This window comes from Lepidochelys kempii, chromosome 3 (assembly GCF_965140265.1).
Source record: "Lepidochelys kempii isolate rLepKem1 chromosome 3, rLepKem1.hap2, whole genome shotgun sequence".
NCBI classification, from domain to species: Eukaryota; Metazoa; Chordata; order Testudines; family Cheloniidae; genus Lepidochelys; species Lepidochelys kempii.
Window position 1 is genome coordinate 117,801,193 of NC_133258.1, and position 20,415 is coordinate 117,821,607.

General features: G+C 40.1%; 1 protein-coding gene across 1 annotated transcript in view; it reads right to left on the reverse strand.

Moving 5' to 3' along the window:
• Positions 1 to 19,025, reverse strand: part of NOX3 (NADPH oxidase 3) — a 60,454-nt gene extending 41,429 nt beyond the window's left edge. Inside the window, exons 1-5 of the mRNA XM_073337730.1 lie at positions 18,981 to 19,025; positions 18,282 to 18,377; positions 17,969 to 18,079; positions 17,082 to 17,166; positions 5,680 to 5,825 (exon numbers count right to left, since the gene is read on the reverse strand). Coding sequence (XP_073193831.1) covers positions 5,680 to 5,825; positions 17,082 to 17,166; positions 17,969 to 18,079; positions 18,282 to 18,377; positions 18,981 to 19,025 — 483 coding nt within the window. The remainder of the gene's footprint in view (positions 1 to 5,679; positions 5,826 to 17,081; positions 17,167 to 17,968; positions 18,080 to 18,281; positions 18,378 to 18,980) is intronic.
• Positions 19,026 to 20,415: the final 1,390 nt, after the last annotated feature.

Genomic DNA, 20,415 nt, shown 5'->3' on the forward strand with positions numbered 1-20,415 from the left:
ATTTACAAATGCATATGTCCATGTGGCGATACGTCCTTCCCACAGGAAGTACATTCAATTTCTGATAGCCATCAATGACTGCCTGTACACAGTGCTTCCTTTTGGCCTTCCGAGCATTTTCACCAAGTTCATGGTGGTGATAGAAGCCCACATTCATCATCTGGACATTCACATATTTCTTTACATGGATGATTGGTTGGATCAAGCAGCATCAAGGGATCATGTCCAAAACAGCGTCCTAGTCATCAGGCACGCGTTCTTCCATCTAGGTCTGAAAATAAGTTTGAACAAATCACAGCTACAACCAACTCAGCACATAAAACTTTTATAGGAGCAGACCTCAACACCATAACAAACATGGCTATCTTCCACAGGAAGTCTTCCAATCTATAGCCTTCTTTTCAGAAATCCTCAAGTTCAATCCAACAATGACAGTGCGAGTCTCAGCCACATGCCTCATTTACGTGATTAACTCTTCATGCCAGACTTCACCTCTGTTGACTGTAGTCTTGGCTTCATTTGTATATTGATCTTCCAGGCATCTGCTGGACATGCAGATTTGTGTTTCCGTGCAAGTGCTTCAGTCTCTGGATTGGTGAATGGATCAGCAGAACGTATGCAAGTGAGTTCCATTTCTGTCCCCAGAACTGATTATGTCTCTGGTTACAGATGCATCTGTCAAAGGCTAGGGGGCCCATTTTAGTCAACTTCAGGCTCAAGCTCACCTCAGGAAATTTTCCTCCATATAAACATGCTGGAGCTCAGGGCCGTACATTGGGCCGACAAAATATTTATGCTCATATTGAGAATTGGGTGATTCAAGTTCTCACTGACAATACGACTGCTATGTTTTACATGAACAAGCTGGGAGGGGCAAGGTCATCTCAGTTGTGTCAGGAGGCTATCCTCCTGCGGAATCTATGTATTCAACACAAAGTTTCTTTGAAGGCCTTCCATTTTCCAGGAATGAGAAACACTCTTCTTTCAGTAAGGTCTTCATACACTTAACATGAGTGGTTGATCAGGATGGATGTTATCTTTCAGGTTTTCCACCATTGGGGGTACCCACTAATAGAATTATTCACAACAAACCTCAACAACAAATGCATGAGATTTTGCCCAAAGGTGGATCGCAACCCCAGTTACATCATAGATGCTTTTCTTCTTCCCTGATTCAGTCATCTTCTATATGCATTCGCTTCTGATCATTTCATTCAGAGGGTCCTAAGGAAGCTAAAACAAGACAGAGCATCACCAATCCTCATTGCACTGGTGCGGCTAAGACAGTATTGGTTCATGGATCTATATCAGCTTTCCATCAGGTCACCGATAATTCTACCTCTGGGTCAGGGATCTTCTGTCGCAAAACTAGGGCAAGTCTCTACATGTGAACCTCAAATCTCTCCATCTTATGGCATGGATGATCTCTGGTTAAATATTCAAGAGAAAATGTGCTCCTGAGAGGTTTGGGTGATCTTAGTGAACAGACTCCACTAAAGTCACATACGCAGCAAAGAGTAAGAGATTTTCGATTTGGACATGTTCCCATCATTTCTTTCCCCAATCACACAGAAGTCACATATATTGGATTATCTTTTGCATCTCAAATCATCTGGCCTTTCAAATACTTCTATGAGAGTTCACCTGGCTTCTATTCCTACACTACATCTGCCAATAGACAATTTTCCCATTTTTTTTCCTCATAAAGTCATAGACTTTAAGGTCAGTAGGGGTCATCATGATCATCTAGTCTAACCTTCTGCACATTTCAGGCCACAGAATCCCACCCATCCACTCCCATAATAGATCCCTAACCTCTTGTTGGGTTACTGAAGTCCTCAGATCATAATTTAAAGACTTTCACTTGTTTCTCAGTTTTTGAAGGGCCTGGTCAAGATTTACTCTCTTGTGTCTGATCTTATAACCATTTGGTATTTGAATCTAGTGCTTTCCAAACTGATAGGACCTCCCTCCAATCTGTGGATATGACTTCATTATCTTTGTGTATGAAGATTGAGTTTTTGGTGGCAATTATTTCCATCAGTAGGGTTTCAGAGCTTCAACCTCTTTTAGCTTACCCTTCTTTTACTGTCTTTTATAAAGGACAAGGTATCCCTTCTGGGCCACATCCTAAATTTATACCCAAGGTACTATCATCTTTCTACCTATGTCAAACAATTAATCTTATGGTGTTTTTTCTCCAAACCCCGTGTATCTAAGTTGAGGAGGCTCTCCATAACTTGGAGTGTTCATTAAGCCATGGCTTTTTACTTGGGCTGCACTAGATCCTTCAGGACTGCATCCCAGCTCTTTGCAAGCTGTGCAGTGTCATCTCAGTGACTCTCACACTGGGTCTCTGACTATATCAAGCTCTGTTACAATCTTACTAAAGTCTCTCCTCCATTAATAATAACTGCTCCCTCTGCCAAGGCTCACTCCATTGCCTCAGAATGTGATGGGGTGTACCACCACCACACTGGGGCTAGACCAATCACTGTGGGCCCAAAGGCCCTCGCCCCTCATGCCTGCTATGCATGCTCCAGGTGGAGAAGACAGATAAAAGGAGGCAGCCCAGCTCAGTTGGGGCTGGCAGAAGGGGAGGAAGGACATGTACTGCAGGCTCCTGCAGAGTAGGGTGACCAGACAGCAAGTATGAAAAATCAGGATGGAAGGGGATAATAGGAGCCTATGTAAGAAAGACCCAAAAATCAGGACTGTCCCTATAAAATCAGGACATCTGGTCACCCTACTGCAGAGGAACCAGTGACGCTCCAGGCTGTTGGGACTGTGGACCCAGACTAAGCAGCGAACGACCAGTCAACCATGGAGTCTGACTGGGACACTGAGCTGCTGCCAGCCAAGGAGATACCGGAGATGGGCCTTATGTATTAGAAGCCAATGCTTAACAGGGAATTTTCTGGCTTCCTAGAGCCTGGGTCAAAACCCGCTGGAGTAGGGTGGGCCTGGGTTCCTCTGCTGTCCATCCCCTGTACTGCCACTAGGCGTGGCCACCAAGGGCCCTAGCTAGAGACTGAGTGTTTGCTCTGCCCCATCCCAGGCTACAGACTGTTTGCTTGGTCTGCCCTGCCCACAGAGTCAGCGCTCCCAACTACTATTGTTTGCCCTAGCCAGGAGGCTCAGGAGGCTAGAGACTGAGCGTTTGCTTCCCCCCCCTCCAGGGACTATGGACTTCTTAGTTACTTGGCCCTGCCAGGGGCCCAGAGTCCCCCCCATCACAATTGTTTGACCCAACAGAGAATCCCAATGATCGTGTGACCAACCCCACACTGGGCCAATAGGAGTGGCCCTGCTCAATACACCAGGCCGCCTTGTGACACAGTAGTCCTGAGTAATGTTCCTATAGGTCATATATGCAAGGCAGTAATGTGGTCTCTGCATACTTTATTTATTATGCTATCATTCAGACCTCTCGATGATGCCAGCTTTGGCAAGTTGGTGTTACAATCCCGCTTCAGATGATCCGAAGTCTCTCTCCCCACAAAGGAACTGCTGTGGAGTCACATATAGTGGAATGTATATATGCACAATCTCTCAAAGTTAAAAAAAAAAAAGGTTATTTACCTTGCAGTAATTGTTGTTCTTTGAGATGCGTTGTGCATATATATTTCACAACCCTCCCACCTTCCCTTTACTTTGGAATTTATTACAGCCGTGTGAAGGAATGGAGAGAGAAGTGGCAAAGATGCCCATTTTATGCCCTTGCCTGAAAGCACGAAGAGGGCAGGGGTGCATATGCTACCTAGTGGTACTGCTGGCATATCCGACTTGAGTGCACTGGCGTGCATGCACACCCACCTTCAGTGGAATGTGTATGTTCTTTGAGATGTGTTGTGAACAACAGATACTGCAAGATAAGTAACCATTTTTATACACTGTAATTGAAGGCCTAACTTGGCCTGCAGACCCTAGATTACTGTGGATGATGCACACGAACGCACAGCTTGACTTCCAGATCCCAAATTGACTTTGTAGGGTTAGAAGTTAGGAAAAAAACCCAAACATTTTACTTGCAAAGTGGACTTATTTAATATGGAAGTTCCATAGTGCCATTTTTAGAGTTGAACTACTCTCAGATGTTCACACTTGACTGCACAGAGTACATTTTCAAACTGGTGCCTGTGATGAATATGTTCAGATCCTATTGCCTGTTAACGGGATTGATCTAGGTGACATTTTTACCATTTACACTACATTGGCTAGTTTGAATGTTGAGATAAAACAATGAAAAATGTCAAAGATGCTTCATACACTGCTACTGCAGAGGCATAACTAAGCTGAAAAGAATACTTGAATTACTGCTTTCAGAACTTTCTTCTGTAAAGGTGGAAGAAATCCTTTGTTAGAATTTATTCAGAAAGGCAGACTTATTCAGAATGTAGAGACAGATGCAAGTGGGCAATAAAAGAAATGTAAAACTAATCATCAAAAGGTTAAAATATAGGCTACTTTGTGGACTGGCATTTAGTTACCATGTAATTGCCAGGCAAGTATATTATTATTAGAGAGGTTTGGAAAGGACATTAGGAAATTTACTTCCATGTGTTTGGAAGAGTAGGCTTACCTCAGAAAAATGGGAGTAAACCACCAAAGGGTGTTGGACCCTCTCTAAAACCTACAAACTCTTCCTCTTCAATCAGTAGTGAACACATCACATGTGCATCTGGTGACTGTGGATAGAGTGTCCCAGCAAGGGCTCTAAACTCTAGAATTTGCTTTCCCCGTGGGTCTGAGAGACCTACCCAATTTGCCAACTTTCAGGTCAAGGCCATGTATGTTCGGGGCTTTGATGCTAGTGGAGTAGTTTGCTTGATGTGTATGAGATTTGATTTTTTTTTAAGCAGATGAAATAGTCACTTTGTAAGTTGAAAAATTATTAATACAATGATATCATAACTTTACGCTTGCAAAACAATGCAAAGACACAGATTTATGCTTGCCCTTCCACCTTCTATCCAGATGCCTATTTTCCCATTACTGGCTCTCTACTTAGCACCTATAATTCTCATTATAGTTGAAGTATGAGACATTATACACAAGCAAAAAATACCACCACTGTGAACTATGGTCTAATGCAACAGCTATAAAAATAAAATCAACTAACTGCAGCCTGTACTCATTGAGGAAAAAAAAATCTACTCTTGTTTACACTGGGTGTAAAATCAAGAGTAAGTCCACCAGAGTCAATGAAGTTACTCCCGATGAACACCAATTTACAAAAAGGAGAATCTAGCCCCAACTTCAGGACATCTTGCAAAACCACGGTGAGAACCTATCACCCGCTGTGAAAGAAGTTTCATTATGTACTATTATTGGTTTTTTAAATTTAAGATATTGTTCTCTTTTTCTAGTCTGAGGTTGTCAGTCATATTTCATATATCAATAGCTTACAGGTTTAATAAATTTTCAACTAATCATAACACTCAGCCACACCCCACTTATCTCCTTCCTAAACTAATTAACATAGCAAACATTTCTCTGAGCTGGAAAATCTGAATATTGCATTTTTTAAGCTATTGTTTTCAGATGAAATTCAGGTTAATCTTTGACAGCATCTCCTAGCTCTGCTTAAAAAGGTATTGAAATAAAGTTTTATCAACAAAAGAACCTGCAGAGGACAATTTTTCAGACGAGGAAAGCAAGCACCTTGTGACAACTTACCACTTCATAGTTTCTAATTGGGTTCAAGTAGCTTTCATTTGGTGTTTTGCCAATGCCAGAAAGTTTATTCCGTAACCCCCCTGCTTCCTTCGATTGACTTATATGATATCGCTCTATGTTGAGCAGATGTGCAACAATGTGGATGACTGTTTGAAAGAGATAATTATGCAAACTGAAGTTAAAGTTGTACATTTACCCATGCCAGCATCAATATTATTAACTATGACATGAAACATTTAAAAAGTCTGTGTGGATTAAGATCTTTACACAGTAAACAACAACAAAAATAGACTTTTGTCAATGTGTAATGGCAACTGGTTATATTCAATGTATAAAATGGAATAGCAGCTTCAACATAATCTTCCCAATGATGCCATTTCTTGTGTTCCCAAATCTACTGCCCTTTAGCTTTTGGTGCCATGGAAAGGTGTGCTCAGACGTTCTTGTTAAACCCTGGATTTGTGCTGGAAATGGCCCACCTTGATTATCATACACATTGTAAGGAGAGTGGTCACTTTAGGTAAGCTATTACCAGCCGGAGAGTGGGTTTGTGTGTGTGGTGTGGTGGGGTGTGTGTGTGTGTGTGAGAAAACCTGGATTTGTGCTGGAAATGGCCCAACTTGATTATCATACACATTGTAAGGAGAGTGATCACTTTAGATAAGCTATTACCAGCAGGAGAGTGGGGTGGGAGGAGGTATTTTTTCATGCTTTGTGTGTATATAAAAAGAGATTCTACACTTTCCACAGTATGTATCCGATGAAGTGAGCTGTAGCTCACAAAAGCTTATGCTCAAATAAATTGGTTAGTCTCTAAGGTGCCACAAGTACTCCTTTTCTTTTTGAGAATACAGACTAACACGGCTGTTACTCTGAAACTCTTCAAAATAGGAATGATACACCATAAAATTGATTGGTTTCACTCAAAATTAGGCACCTTCTCTTGTTAAAAAGTTTATGGAGCCTTTCACCTCAACGGCACTTATGCAAATTTTAATGTCAATAGTGACACAATTGGTGCAACCTAATGGGTGGCCATGATAACAGGTTGTCAGAGGTCTTAATTCCTGTTGGACAAAAACTACCACATCACAAAACTACAACTAACGTAATGGGCAATCTCAAAGGGGAACCTCAGGATTGAATAGTCATAACCTTTTCCTGCCAATACGTGAGTCCTTCAGTGTCAGGTTCACTTAGGGCAGAGTGGGGAAAGCATACATTGCAGCTCCCACTGTTGTACCTCTTCTGTGAGAAAGCGAAGATCAAATTTCCACTGTAGTTTATCTAAGACATTTTGCTCTAATCATTGTAAAAATGTTATTTGGTAGCAGCAGCACATTATTCTTTTCTTCTACCATAATCAGAGTTCTATTCCCAATGCAAACACATCCTACTAGACTCATGTTTTGGGGGCCTTACAAAGAAATCTACTTAGACCTGGAATTTTCTTCCTTCTGATGGGTGACAATCACTCCAACTTGTACCTGACAGATACAACACAAGTCTTCTAGCGTGAGCCAGACTGTGCTGTCCTGAAAGTTATTTTGTGCAAGATGTTAACATATGAAATATAATCCTATACAGAAAAAAATATTAAAATTCAAACAAATGCATTCAGAATGTTGGTTTCTCTGGGTCTCCTATGATGTTAAGTACTGGCCTGAGTTTTATTAGACTTGTGCTTCTGATAGTTTCTTGTGGGCCACTAAAAGAAAAAATAATTCAATCTAAAAGTGAATTATAGCAGGCGAGCAAGAGTAATGCAAACATCTAATTCAATTTCAGTGTAGTTCCTTTAATGTACAATAGTTGTAGCAAACTAAAAAGTCTGGCACCAGATACCTTGTCATTAGCTAAAACATTTTATATCTCTATAGTGCATTTTGTGGAGTTTCCTTAGATCTACAGTGTGTGGAATTTGCTTAGTACTTTCAAAAGCCACTGTACAAATTCCTGAAACATATGAGCATTTTTCATTGCTCTCAATTTATTCATTATGGGTAAAGAGCTTAGAATGCTTCATCTATAATTTGTTTTTACCAGTACTTTCCCCACTGCTCATAAGTAAACATATACGATGGGTGAAATTCTGCATTCCTTACTCAAGCAAAATTTCCTATGACATCAGTGGGAGTTTTTCCTGAGCAAGGGCTGCAGGATTTAGCCCTTTTTATTAGTAAAATCTGGAACCTTAGAAATGGTATGCATGTGTAGTAATTTGTATGCTAGCTTTTACATTTTTCATTTAGTCCACCGAGTTCAAATTACATGCTTTTATTGGGGAGACAGAAAGGGAAGAGGGGCTGTCATAGAGAGCAGTGTCCACAGTACATCTTAAAAATAATTTTAAAAAAGAACAAAGAAATGTAATTTAATTACATTCTTGTAAGTCTGGTCAATTTAGTTAGTCTTATTCAGCCAATTCTGCTGTCAGTGAAGCATGCACACCTCTCATTGAATTAAATAGAAATTGCACATGCTTATCTGAGGGCATGTGCTTATCTCTCTTTTTCTGCATGCCTGCCTAGGATAATAATCATTTTGAAGTTAGTTGCTACTAATTAACCATCTTGGTATTCCCACTATTATAAAAATCAAAGGGTCAAAATCTTGTCCTTTTTAACCTCGCTAAGTGAGTGGTCTTGCATAAAAGTCTGAATGCTTCAGCAAACTGACCCTAAGTTTCGTAGCAGCATCACCTACTCTGCTTTCTGTTGTCACAGATTGGTTCCTTTTGAACTACAAGAAAAATCAAAATCATACCATTTAACATATTAAATTATGAATCTGTGTAATACAACAATGTATAAGCATACCGAGCCCAGCACATGATCTGATATTTTAATATTAAATTCCATACATTCTTAATTTGGTACTTTTTAATTTGTTTTATTAACTTCATTCCCAATTTAAAGTTTTGCTGGATAATAAAGGTGAGGGCTGGTGAGAGCTTTGCATGATATTGTCCTCAGAAAAACTTGGAATATAGAATCTTGTCTTCCCGGATTTTTCCTAGAGGACTAAATTAGGACTGGAGATGGAGCTATTTTAGCCACGATTGAGGGGAGGAGAAAGTGTTATTTTTGAATTTTTAAGAAAAAGATTCTCACAAGTCAGTCATGCATTTGAAAATAAATAGGGGACACACATACAAACAAAAAACTAAATTATTAACAACTGGTTGAAAATTAGGGCTTGTAGAAAGTTTTCCATCATTTTTTCCCCCCAAATGGAAAATTGGGTTTTCAACTAGACACACATTTTTATGGCAAGGGTCTGCTTTCCCTGAAAATTTTTGACATTTTGTTGGAAAACCAAATAACCAAAACCCAAAAATGTGTTGGAAAACTGATTTTTTTTTTTTGGTTTTTGGCTGAAATATTAGTTTTTGGCAAAAGCCCAAAATATTCTGCTTTTTTACCATATATTACAAAACTCATGACCCGTCATCTTTGGCCTCCCCTCATTTTCTGAACAAAATCAATTAAAAATTCTCTCAGTTGCACAAGTTTCTGTCTCTTGAGATATTATAATCCCAGTAGTTATGTAGCAATGCATCTATATAGATCTTTAGAAATTTTGGGGTAGGTTTTTAATATTAAACCCTTCCAGACTACCTTTATCTCACAATGAATAAAAGATTTTTCTCTTTTTCTTTTGCAGGTTATCTTTAAAGCCAGCACTAATATTATGACACTAGTTCCAAATTTTTTTTTTTTTAAAGTGGGGAAACTGTAGATTTGTAAATATATAAATTTACTTTCTTTTGAGGAAGAAACTTAATGTGAGAGACATCTGAAACATTATTTGCTCCTCTTTTATAAAGATCTTTAGGTTCAAGATATTTTTTGGATTGAAATATTCCATTTGAATTAGAACATCTTGAATGATCTGTGTGGATCAAGTTGAGAGAGCATGAACCTGTGATTTTATTCTACAGGTTTACAGGGAAGATTTATTAGAGGGTGAGTAACTCCTAGGCAGCTCTTATAGACAGTATGCAGAAAGCCACATTAAGCAGAATTCCCTTTACTGAATTTTCAGTGATGCCCTTTGATTATAGATAACATTGTTTCCTCTCTTTCTTTCAACTTACCTACTTCCACCAGGCTCTAATTACACCGGGCCAATTGAAGCCTACAGTTGAATTTGTATGAGATCTGATAAAAAATTAAAGATTGGTATGGAAACATAGCTACAAACTTTTCCCAAGGCCACAAAAACCTCTACCAAGCTAGTCTACCGTATGAGAAGAGAGAGAATATTAATATTGCTCTAATTATCTTTAGCTTGCTACTAAGTGAAAGTGTTAAAATAACTAAAAAGTAGAGACAAATACTTGTGGTTTTATTATTAAACAAAAAGTGATTTACAACTTCATATTGTGCAAATATCAAGCTCAGTGATTTCATCTGCAAATTAGTTTAGCTTCCTACTGCCATATTTGAAACCATAAGAGAAAATTTACTTGTTAGAACTGTGACGGGTTCAGTCACAGAGACCCCTTGGGACTGTCACCTGATGTGCTGAAACTACCTCTGAGCCCATTTTCTCTGATGGCTTGGGACTCCAGAACCCTGCCTTGTTGAGACAGACATGCTAACCAGCTGCAACACAGACTCAGGGACTGAACCCCGCAAAGCTGCAGACTTAACTGAAAACAGCTCAGCAAGTACTCCTGCCTCCAGTACCCAGACACTCTGCTCCCAATGGGATCCAAACCCCAAATAAATCTGTTTTACTCTGTATAAAGCGGATACAGAGTAAACTCATAAATTGTCGGCCTTGTATAAACACTGACCGAGATATGCACAGCTGTTTGCCCCCCCAGGTATTAAATCACTTACTCTGGGTTAATTAACAAACAAAAGTGGTATTATGTATAAAAAGTAGGATTTAAGTGGTTTCAAGTAATAACAGACAGAACAAAGTAAGTGACCAAGCTAAATAAAACAAAAACACACAAGTCTAAGCCTAATACATTAAGAAACTGAATACAGGTTAATCTCACCCTCAGAGATGCTCCAATAAAGCTTCTTTCACAGACTAGAATCCCTCCTAGTTTGGGCCCAATCCTTTCCCCTTGTACAGTCCTTGTTAGTTCCAGCTCAGATGGTAACTAGGGGTTTTCTCATGACTGTAGCCCCCTTGTTCTGTTCCACCCTCTTTTATAGCTTTGGCACAAGGTGGGAATCTTTTGTCTCTCTGGATCCCCATCCCTCCTTCTAAATGGAAAAGCACCAGGTTTAAGATGGATTCCAGTAACAGGTGACATGATCACATGTCACTGTAAGACCTCTTTCTCCATTCTTTCAGGGCTGGCGTACATGTACCCAGGAAGGTTGATGAGTAAACAGAAAAAGAAAGGGAGTACTTGTGGCTTAGAGACTTAGAGACTAACAAATTTATTTGAGCATAAGCTTTTGTGAGCTACAGCTCACTTCATCGGATGCATTCAGTTGAAAATACAGTGGGGAGATTTATATACATAGAGAACATGAAACAATGGGTGTTACCATACACACTGTAACGAGAGTGATCACTTAAGGTGAGATATTACCAGCAGGAGAGCTGGGGGGGAAAAACCTTCTGTAATGATAATCAAGGTGGGCCATTTTCAGTAGTTGAGAATAACGTCTGAGGAACAGTGGGGGATGGGGGGGGGAAATAAACATGGGGAAATCTTCTAGGTGTTTGTCTCTGTTTGAGGGGTTTAAAGAAACTCCCTGAAAAAGCACAAGAACAAATCCACAGATACACCCCTGGAACCCCGACCTGGGGTATTCTATTTACTACCCAAGATCCATAAACCTGGAAATCCTGGATGCCCCATCATCTCAGGTATTGGCACCCTGACAGCAGGATTGTCTGGCTATGTAGACTCCCTCCTCAGGCCCTACGCTACCAGCACTCCCAGCTATCTTCGAGACACCATTGACTTCCTGAGGAAACTGCAATCCATCGGTGATCTTCCTGAAAACACCATCCTGGCCACTATGGATGTAGAAGCCCTCTACACCAACATTCCACACAAAGATGGACTACAAGCCATCAGGAACAGTATCCCTGATAATGTCACAGCAAACCTGGTGGCTGAACTTTGTGACTTTGTCCTCAACCATAACTATTTCACATTTGGGGACAATGTATACCTTCAAATCAGTGGCACTGCTATGGGTACCCGCATGGCCCCACAGTATGCCAACATTTTTATGGCTGACTTAGAACAATGCTTCCTCCGCTCTCGTCCCCTAATGCCCCTACTCTACTTGCGCTACATTAATGACATCTTCATCATCTGGACCCATGGAAAAGAAGCCTTGAGGAATTCCACCATGATTTCAACAATTTCCATCCCACCATCAACCTCAGCCTGGACCAGTCCACAGAAGAGATCCACTTCCTGGACACTACGGTGCTAATAAGCGATGGTCACAAACACCACCCGATACCAGAAACCTACTGACCGCTATTCCTATCTACATGCCTCCAGCTTTCATCCAGCCCACACCACACGATCCATTGTCTACAGCCAAGCTCTACGATACAGCCGCATTTGCTCCAACCCCTCAGACAGAGGCAAACACGTACAAGATCTCTATCAAGCATTCTTACAACTACAATACCCACTTGCTGAAGTGAAGAAACAGATTGACAGAGCCAGAAGAGTACCCAGAAGTCACCTACTACAGAACAGGCCCAACAAAGAAAACAGAACGCCACTAGCCATCACCTTCAGCCCCCCCAACGCATCATCAAGTATCTGCAACCTATCCTGAAGGACAACCCATCACTCTCACAGATCTTGGGAGACAGGCCAGTCCTTGTTTACAGACAGCCCCCTAACCTGAAGCAAATACTCACCAGCAACCACACACCACACAAGAGAACCACTAACCCAGGAACCTATCCTTGCAACAAAGCCCATTACCAACTGTGTCCACATATCTATTCAGGGGACACCATCATAGGGCCTAATCACATCAGCCACGCTATCAGAGGCTCGTTCACCTGCAAATCCGTCAATGTGATATATGCCATCATGTGCCAGCAATGCCCCTCTGCCATGTACTTTGGTCAAACTGGACAGTCTCTACGTAAAAGAATAAATGGACACAAATCAGACATCAAGAATTATAACATTCAAAAACCAGTCGGAGAACACTTCAATCTCTTTGGTCACTTGATTACAGACCTAAAAGTTGCAATTCTTCAACAAAAAAAACTTCAAAAACAGATTCCAAGGAGAGACTGCTGAATTGGAATTAATTTGTAAACTGGATACAATTTACTTAGGTCTGAATATAGACTGGGAGTGGATGGGTCATTACACAAAGTAAAACTATTTCCCCATGTTTATCCCCCCCCTTCCACCCGCTACTGTTCCTCAGATGTTCTTGTCAACTGCTGGAAATGGCCCACCTTGATTATCACTACCAAAGGTTTTTCCCCCCAGCTCTCCTGCTGGTAATAGCTCACCTTAAGTGATCACTCTCATTACAGTTTTCAGAGTAGCAGCTGTGTTTTTCTTTTTGCAAATACAGACTAAGAGTACTTGTAACACCTTAGAGACTAACCAATTTATTTGAGCATAAGCTTTTGTGAGCGACACCCATTGTGTCATGTTCTCTATGTATATAAATCTCCCCACTGTATTTTCCACTGAATGCATCCTATGAAGTGAGCTGTAGCTCACGAAAGCTTATGCTCAAATAAATGTTAGTGTCTAAGGTGCCACAAGTACTCCTTTTCTTTTTGCAAATACAGACTAAGGGGGCTGCTACTCTGAAACCTGAGTAAACAGAGCCATTCACAACCAATTGTCCTAGTTAATGGAAGCCATCAAGATTCCAAGCCACCATTAATGGCCCATACTTTGCATAGTTACAATAGGACTTCAGAGTAATACTTCATATTTCTAGCTTCAGATACAAGAATGATACATTCATAAAAATAGGATGAACACACAGATTATAAGCTTTGTAATATCTTACAAGAGACCTTTTGTATGAAGCATATTCCAATCATATTCACACTTATAAACATATTTCCATAAAATATACGGAGTGCAACGTCACAAGAACAACTAGAAAATTTCTAACAGTTGTGTGGCACTTGATTGTTTATGCAGGTACTACCTATAATGCTTTTTAGCATACAAAAAAATTGACAATAGTGCCTGAAATATTTCACATTTTTCTCTGTACATCATCTTAACATTGCTAAATATTATAACAAGGAACTGAATATACTTATGGGTAGCAGCTTATAGTGCAAGCAGATAAATGTGATTTTCCACACAATGTACAGAGGTAGACTAAACGTTTAGTATCGGGAGTTTTCTGTAGCATTTAATTTTGTATTTTAAACAACTGAGTTTCTGGCCCTTCTTAACACAAAGGATATCATCATCAACTCAGTATTTCCCCAAACAAAATGTTTTTCTCACTTGTTTTTAAAAGGAAACTTGAGTTCATAAATTGTAATGTTTCACTAGTCAAATGTCCTTTTGTTTTGAGGTTCTTTTTTTCAATTTCATCATCAATTTCTCCCTATAGACAGTCAGGATTAAGTACTGGCGTTCTGGCACTTGACATCAGCTGCTGTGTAAATCTCTGGAATTACTGAAGTTATAAAGTAATCACTTTTCTGAGAAGCTTGCATTTCCAAAAATGTCCAGTTTAACACACTAGCAAACATTTTTACACTAATATAAAAAATAAAAATAAAACAGGCTTATTTGACTGTGCAGTTTTACTCCCATTTTGGAGTATGACAGAAATTATACACCAACTAGAAGTTGGCTGATTTACAGTCCTGCGTTGATATGTTAATTAAAAGAAAAAAAAAGTGTTGCATTCTCTAGCAATGTGTTCTATGCTGAAAATGAACTCTGATAAGTGAATGGACATGACAGATAAGCAAATCATCCTAATATACTGGAAGATACATATTCCACCTCCTCCCCCTTCCTGTCTAACTACTTTAACATTACATCCAAAAGGTAAAATTCAGCTCTTGGATCTTAATGGAGGATCCTGATTCCATATTCTGCTCTCTCTCCATGGAAAGGTTAATGTCAGATACATGCATGGGAAAGCAGAGCCCTCATATAGGGAGAGCAGAATATTAGAGTCAAGCTCAATTATGACATTGTGAGAGCAGAATTCTGACAGTAAAATTTGCTGTGGCTGTAGCAACCCTAATTAACCCCTTCGTTTCTCTTGCTTTAAGCCCCTCCCCCCCAAGATTTAAAAAATAAATATTTAAAAAAAACAAAAACAAAAAACAACCCATGTGAAACCCTGACCCCATTGAAGTGAATAGGAATTTTGTCATTGACTTCAATGTGTGTGCGGTTTTATATTCAGGTAATCCACTAGTTTTAATGATAATTCATTGCTAGTAACTTAACAACAGTCTTTATTTGATGCATAGTTAACATACACACAGAACATCTTAACTCGGGTCAGTCCATCAGTCTAACCTAAAACCAATGGTCTTCTCTGGCTGTCATCTCCCACACCCTGAAGATTCTATTCATTATCTTAAGTATAAATATCAATTGAGTTTATATCTAAAGAACTATGGAGCACCCTTTGCAGGCCAGTGATCCACCACAGCTCTGGCCCCCATGTCCCTCACAGACCCCAGTACCCCTTTCTCTGGGATTCTGCCCCCTGGCAGTACCCCCACACTCTGCCTTTGGGTCTCCCCTTCCTGGGGAACCCCCAACCCACTATTCCCACCTTGCCTCAGTCTGGGCTACTGCCAGTCATCACCAAGCCCCCACTCCCTTGGGCAGACTGCAGTGTAAAGGCCTCTCATCATAGGCAAGGGGGTTTGGACCTGTTGCCTTCCTCTGCCTCTCAGTACTTCTCTGGACCTTGGACTAAGCCCTACAGCCTGGGGAGTTACCAGCCTAGAGCACCCCCACTCAGCCTACTCCATCCCCAGCACTGCACCACCCTCAGTACCCTGTCAGGCAGGCCCTGTTCTCTCCCAGCCTAGAGAGAGACTCCTTAGTCCACTGGCTCACAGCCTTTTTATACAGGCCAGCTGGGCCCTGATTGGGGCGTAGCCCAGCTATGGCTGCTTCCCCAATCAGCCATCCCCAGCCACAGTCCTCTACAGGGCTGCTTTTAACCCCTTCTATTTTAGGAGCAAGGTAGCTACCCTGCTACAGAGTGACTACAGAAAAACAGACTTTGTTAAGTTTCTGAGCATGTCCAGTCTGAGGTAGGTGTTTCTAGAAACCTGAGCAGAGTACTCACGCAATATAATGAAAATACTATGCCACCTCTCCAAATATCCTTTTGTACCACTGACAGGCCCCGGTTGCCAGGATTGAACCTGGGGCCCCGGGAGCTTAGTGCATGAGCCTCTACTGCATGAGCTAAATGCCTTACACCTGTAAGGTAAGGCTATAGAGTGGACTCATTAAGCTCTCTCTCTCTCTCAGTGGTTTCAGTGCCACTAGAGGGGACAGAACATCACACCCAGGAGGTGTGTGGGTTACACTTTCTCTCAAGGATTTGGTAAATGGTACTGAAATCAGGTCTTTACACTAGGCAGTAAGTTTCTAAAGCTTGATGGAGCTAATAGAAGGGTAACCTTTAGGCACTATTGCAGCTGAAATGTTATTAACTCTACCACAGCAAAAACTAGAATTTTGTGCAGACTATTGACCAGCAGGAAAGACTCCTGTCATATTTAAAGTTTGACTCACTAAATGGTCATACTAGAACAGTGAGTGTATCAGTGTTTTTTATACAGACACAGCAGCAAAATGAGGACAAACACATGCATGGAATTAAGCTGCAAGTTTTATTAGACTTTAACACAGCAGAGGACCGCTACTCTCTAATCACTTTTACTCCCCTATACTAGGCATTTAACTGGCTCTAGTGCAGGGGCTACAGAGCTCCTTACCATATAACCCATAACTCAGGATAGGCTGTCCTCAGCCTACCCCCCGCAGGCCTCGGCTCTCTCTGAGTTCTACCACTCTTCCTGCCCTCAAGAGGATTCCATGAGCCCAAGGCCCATCACCAAAATCCCAGGTCTTTTACCTCTAGGACCAATTCATTTTATTCTCTTAACTGCACTGGAAACCAGTTCTGAAGGATGCTCCATATGACCCCTGTGCCAGGTTAAATCCTGGGAGCTGGGGAATGCTAGGCAATCAATACTCTCTTCTCCTCAGCTGGCCAATGGGTGCCAGAAACTGCTAGCAGGAGGAGCTACCCAGTGTCCCGTAGTGGGTGTCTGACCCCATCAAGTTCCCCCCACCTGTTGAGGCAGGTGGGTGGCATACAGAGGTTATAATATTAGGTAGAATCACTATATCATTATTAAGCGACAATTGAAAGACAAACCAGGTAAAATAGAAAACTTACTTGCATTTACAGCTATTCCATAGGCAACTATCTTATGAAATGTGAGGTTTTTGTCAAGTTGTCTCCTCAGTGCTCCTCTACAACACTTGGCAAAAAAGCAAAACTCATTTTACAAGTTACATAGTTCACTCAGTTTACTATTTCTAACTCACACATAGGGAAAGGGGGATCGTGAGTTCAACAGCTATTTTTAATTTTTTTAAAAATCAAGCAATTGCATGCTACATATTGACATGATTTATTCAAGTATTTCTCACAGGGATTCAGTACACTTGAGGGTTTAATGGCAGAAATTCAGTGGAAACCAATTACTGAATAAGGTCTTGATTGTGTAAGTTCTTATGTAGTGCACAAAGAGATGGCACATTTTTACAGTATTGCCAACTCCTGTGATTTTATTGCAAGTCTATAAATGTTTGGTTTTTTTCTTAAAGCCTTGCCTCCTGGAATCATGTCAGTATGTGAGAATCTCAACTTTCATTAGAAACATGAGGATCCACCTATGTGTTCCTCACTTTCACCTTCATCTTGCCACTAGACAGGAGTAACATGATGGATATACAGCAATGTTCTCCATTAATGCAAGTTGAATTCCCCTATACTCCTTGTCTACACCATCACATTTTACTTTGAGCTTATATGCACAACACTTCGCATCACCAGGATTATGCAGAACCTAGCCCTAAATAGTGTTGCCTCTAAAGCTACAAATGATTAGTCTCCTTTTAATTATGGGCATATAATAACAGTGTAAACAATAATAACTCAGAACTAAATGCACAGATTTTTCTAACAATTACATTCCTTTGCAATTTTTTATTTGGACAACATTGATGAGCTATAGAAATAAGAGAAAATAATACATGGATTTCAAAAACTGTACTTACAATGCTTGTTCCCCTTATGAATGAAATAAGATTTCTACAGACTGGTAGCAGGATTAACATGCAGTTAAAATTAAGGCATGTCGCAGAAGCTCTCGCCCAAGCCAGTGTTGACTGTACACATAATGGTATAAAAAATTATATTACAAATTTGGGGGGAGGTTAAAGAAGAAAGGAAACATATTAAAAAGCAAGTCTCTCATATGGAAAAATTACTCGGTATCAGCAAAAGTAGTGCAGTAGAGACGGATAATAAAATACGTATGTTGCAACATTCTCCTTTGAGAAGATGCTTAGCAGACTAACTCATACTTACACCCAGCATAACCCGTGTATAAAGGTAAGCATCATCTTCTTCATACCAGTGGTATGTGTCAATAAACAGATATAAATTCAATCCCAGCCACACCAGCTACAATAAAAAGTGGGGGTTGGGGGAGACAACTGATTAATGCCACCTTGGATATTTTACTGCATATTAAATCATTTGTGGTATTCTTTCAAAAGGACCTGGGAAATATTTCAATACCAGTTGGAAACACAGTTCTAGAAGATCACAGAAGTTAGAAATGGAAAATACCTATCAGACTGAGGCTATCTTTTGTCAAATGCAGGATATAGTCCCCCAGTAGAGGACATATCATTACATAGTAAATGTCAGATAGTACATTTGATTTAGCATGGAAGTAAGTGTATGTGTTTGCAAAAGGCAATAACAATGAAAACTAAAGACTTTCAGAAGTGAAAAGAGTTGGGAAGGTTGAGGGAACTCCCGCACGCAAAAAAATCAGAAAATAATTCAGAGCACAATTTCCAATACAATTATAAACCACTGTTCCCTTAATCTGAGAAGTAAAATGCTTAAAAAAATACAGTAAGACATTAAATTATTTTAAAGGCTATTTATAAAAGTTGAATATTTTATACAGGTTTTACATTTCACTTGTTCATTTACTGTAAGCAAACCATAAAAAACCTCTTAAACAAGTTTTTTTAATATTAAAGAGATACTTACTAATAACAAGACTGACAGACTTTCACTGAAAACCCAGCATCTCATCTTGATTGCCACTCTTTTATGTTAACAGCAATTCACTCTTGCCTCATAACATAACCTGAGTTCTCTGTACATTCCTCAAGCTTTTCTGCTAACTACTTTTTGTCTTTAGATCTTAATAAGCACCTACCCGAGCTGCAGCTCTCTCTAGGAATTTTCTAAGTAAGGACTTCCTGCTATGAGCAGATCACCAAACTGACATACCTTATGACCTGTGTAAATACAAAGCTGATCTGTGTCCAGTGATTCCTCTTTCAAAAGTTATTTTACAGAAAATGAGAGCTGGTTTCATTAAATTATCCTCATTTACCATTCTGGGTTGGCTTTCACCACAGGTTCAGCAGAAATTAACATAATTCTTCATGATGCAAGTTCTTAAAATACCAAACAGGATGGAGTATTCATTATGTATATATCTTAAACGCACAAAATTATTTTAAAAGAAGTTGATGATTGCAAAGTCAAGCACTCAAAAGTTAGGAAATGCCAGAATGAAAGTTGCCTATACAACCTTAATACAGACCCTTTGTGAGTATGTATTATGATACAGACCTTAATAACATGATCAGATACTATTTTTTCACACAAGACCCCTGCTTTATTCAGAGCACAGAATGGACAGTGTTCATTTAGTGAGACGCTATTCAATATTTTGTTTTATCCTCAGTGTGCAATATATGGTCCCATGCCCTATTCAGCCTCTGCTCTGAATACAAAATTAATTTCCTTATTGGTTTTTCTATGATGCTCATCAATATAGGATCTGACTGCTTCACAAACAAATTTATTTTCACAACACCCCTGTGAGATGAGGAGGAGCTGAGGCACAAAGAGATTAAAGTCAAAAGCATCCACTAATTTTCAGTGCCCAATCTGAGATACCTAAGGCTTGACCTGCAGTGTACTCAGTATTATATAGCATTTATACGTTCAAATTACAGCTCCCAATGATTTCAGTTGCAACTCTGAATGCTCAGCACTTCTGCAAACCAGACTCCAGTTTCTCAAGTCAGGCACCCAGAAAATTAGAATCATGTAATTAGTGGACACTTGTGTAAAGTTTGCTTTAAGTGATTTGCCCAACATCACACAGGGACTCTGGGCTAGATCCATAAAGGAGACTTAGGGCTTGTCTACACAGGGACACAAAAGATATTTTAATCTGAATTAACTAAAGGTGTGAATTTAAAGTGGATTAGTTAAACTGCATTAAACCTCTGTGTAGACACTCTCATTCAGAATGAAAGTGGTCTTAATTTGGTTTAACCTTTAGACTCAGTCTTGCAATGCCTAGCATTTAGATGCCCTGCCACCTACTGGAACACACACCCCTGAGCTAGGTGTGCAGGCTCCCTATGCAATGCAATGGGGAGAGTCACGGATCCACCAAATC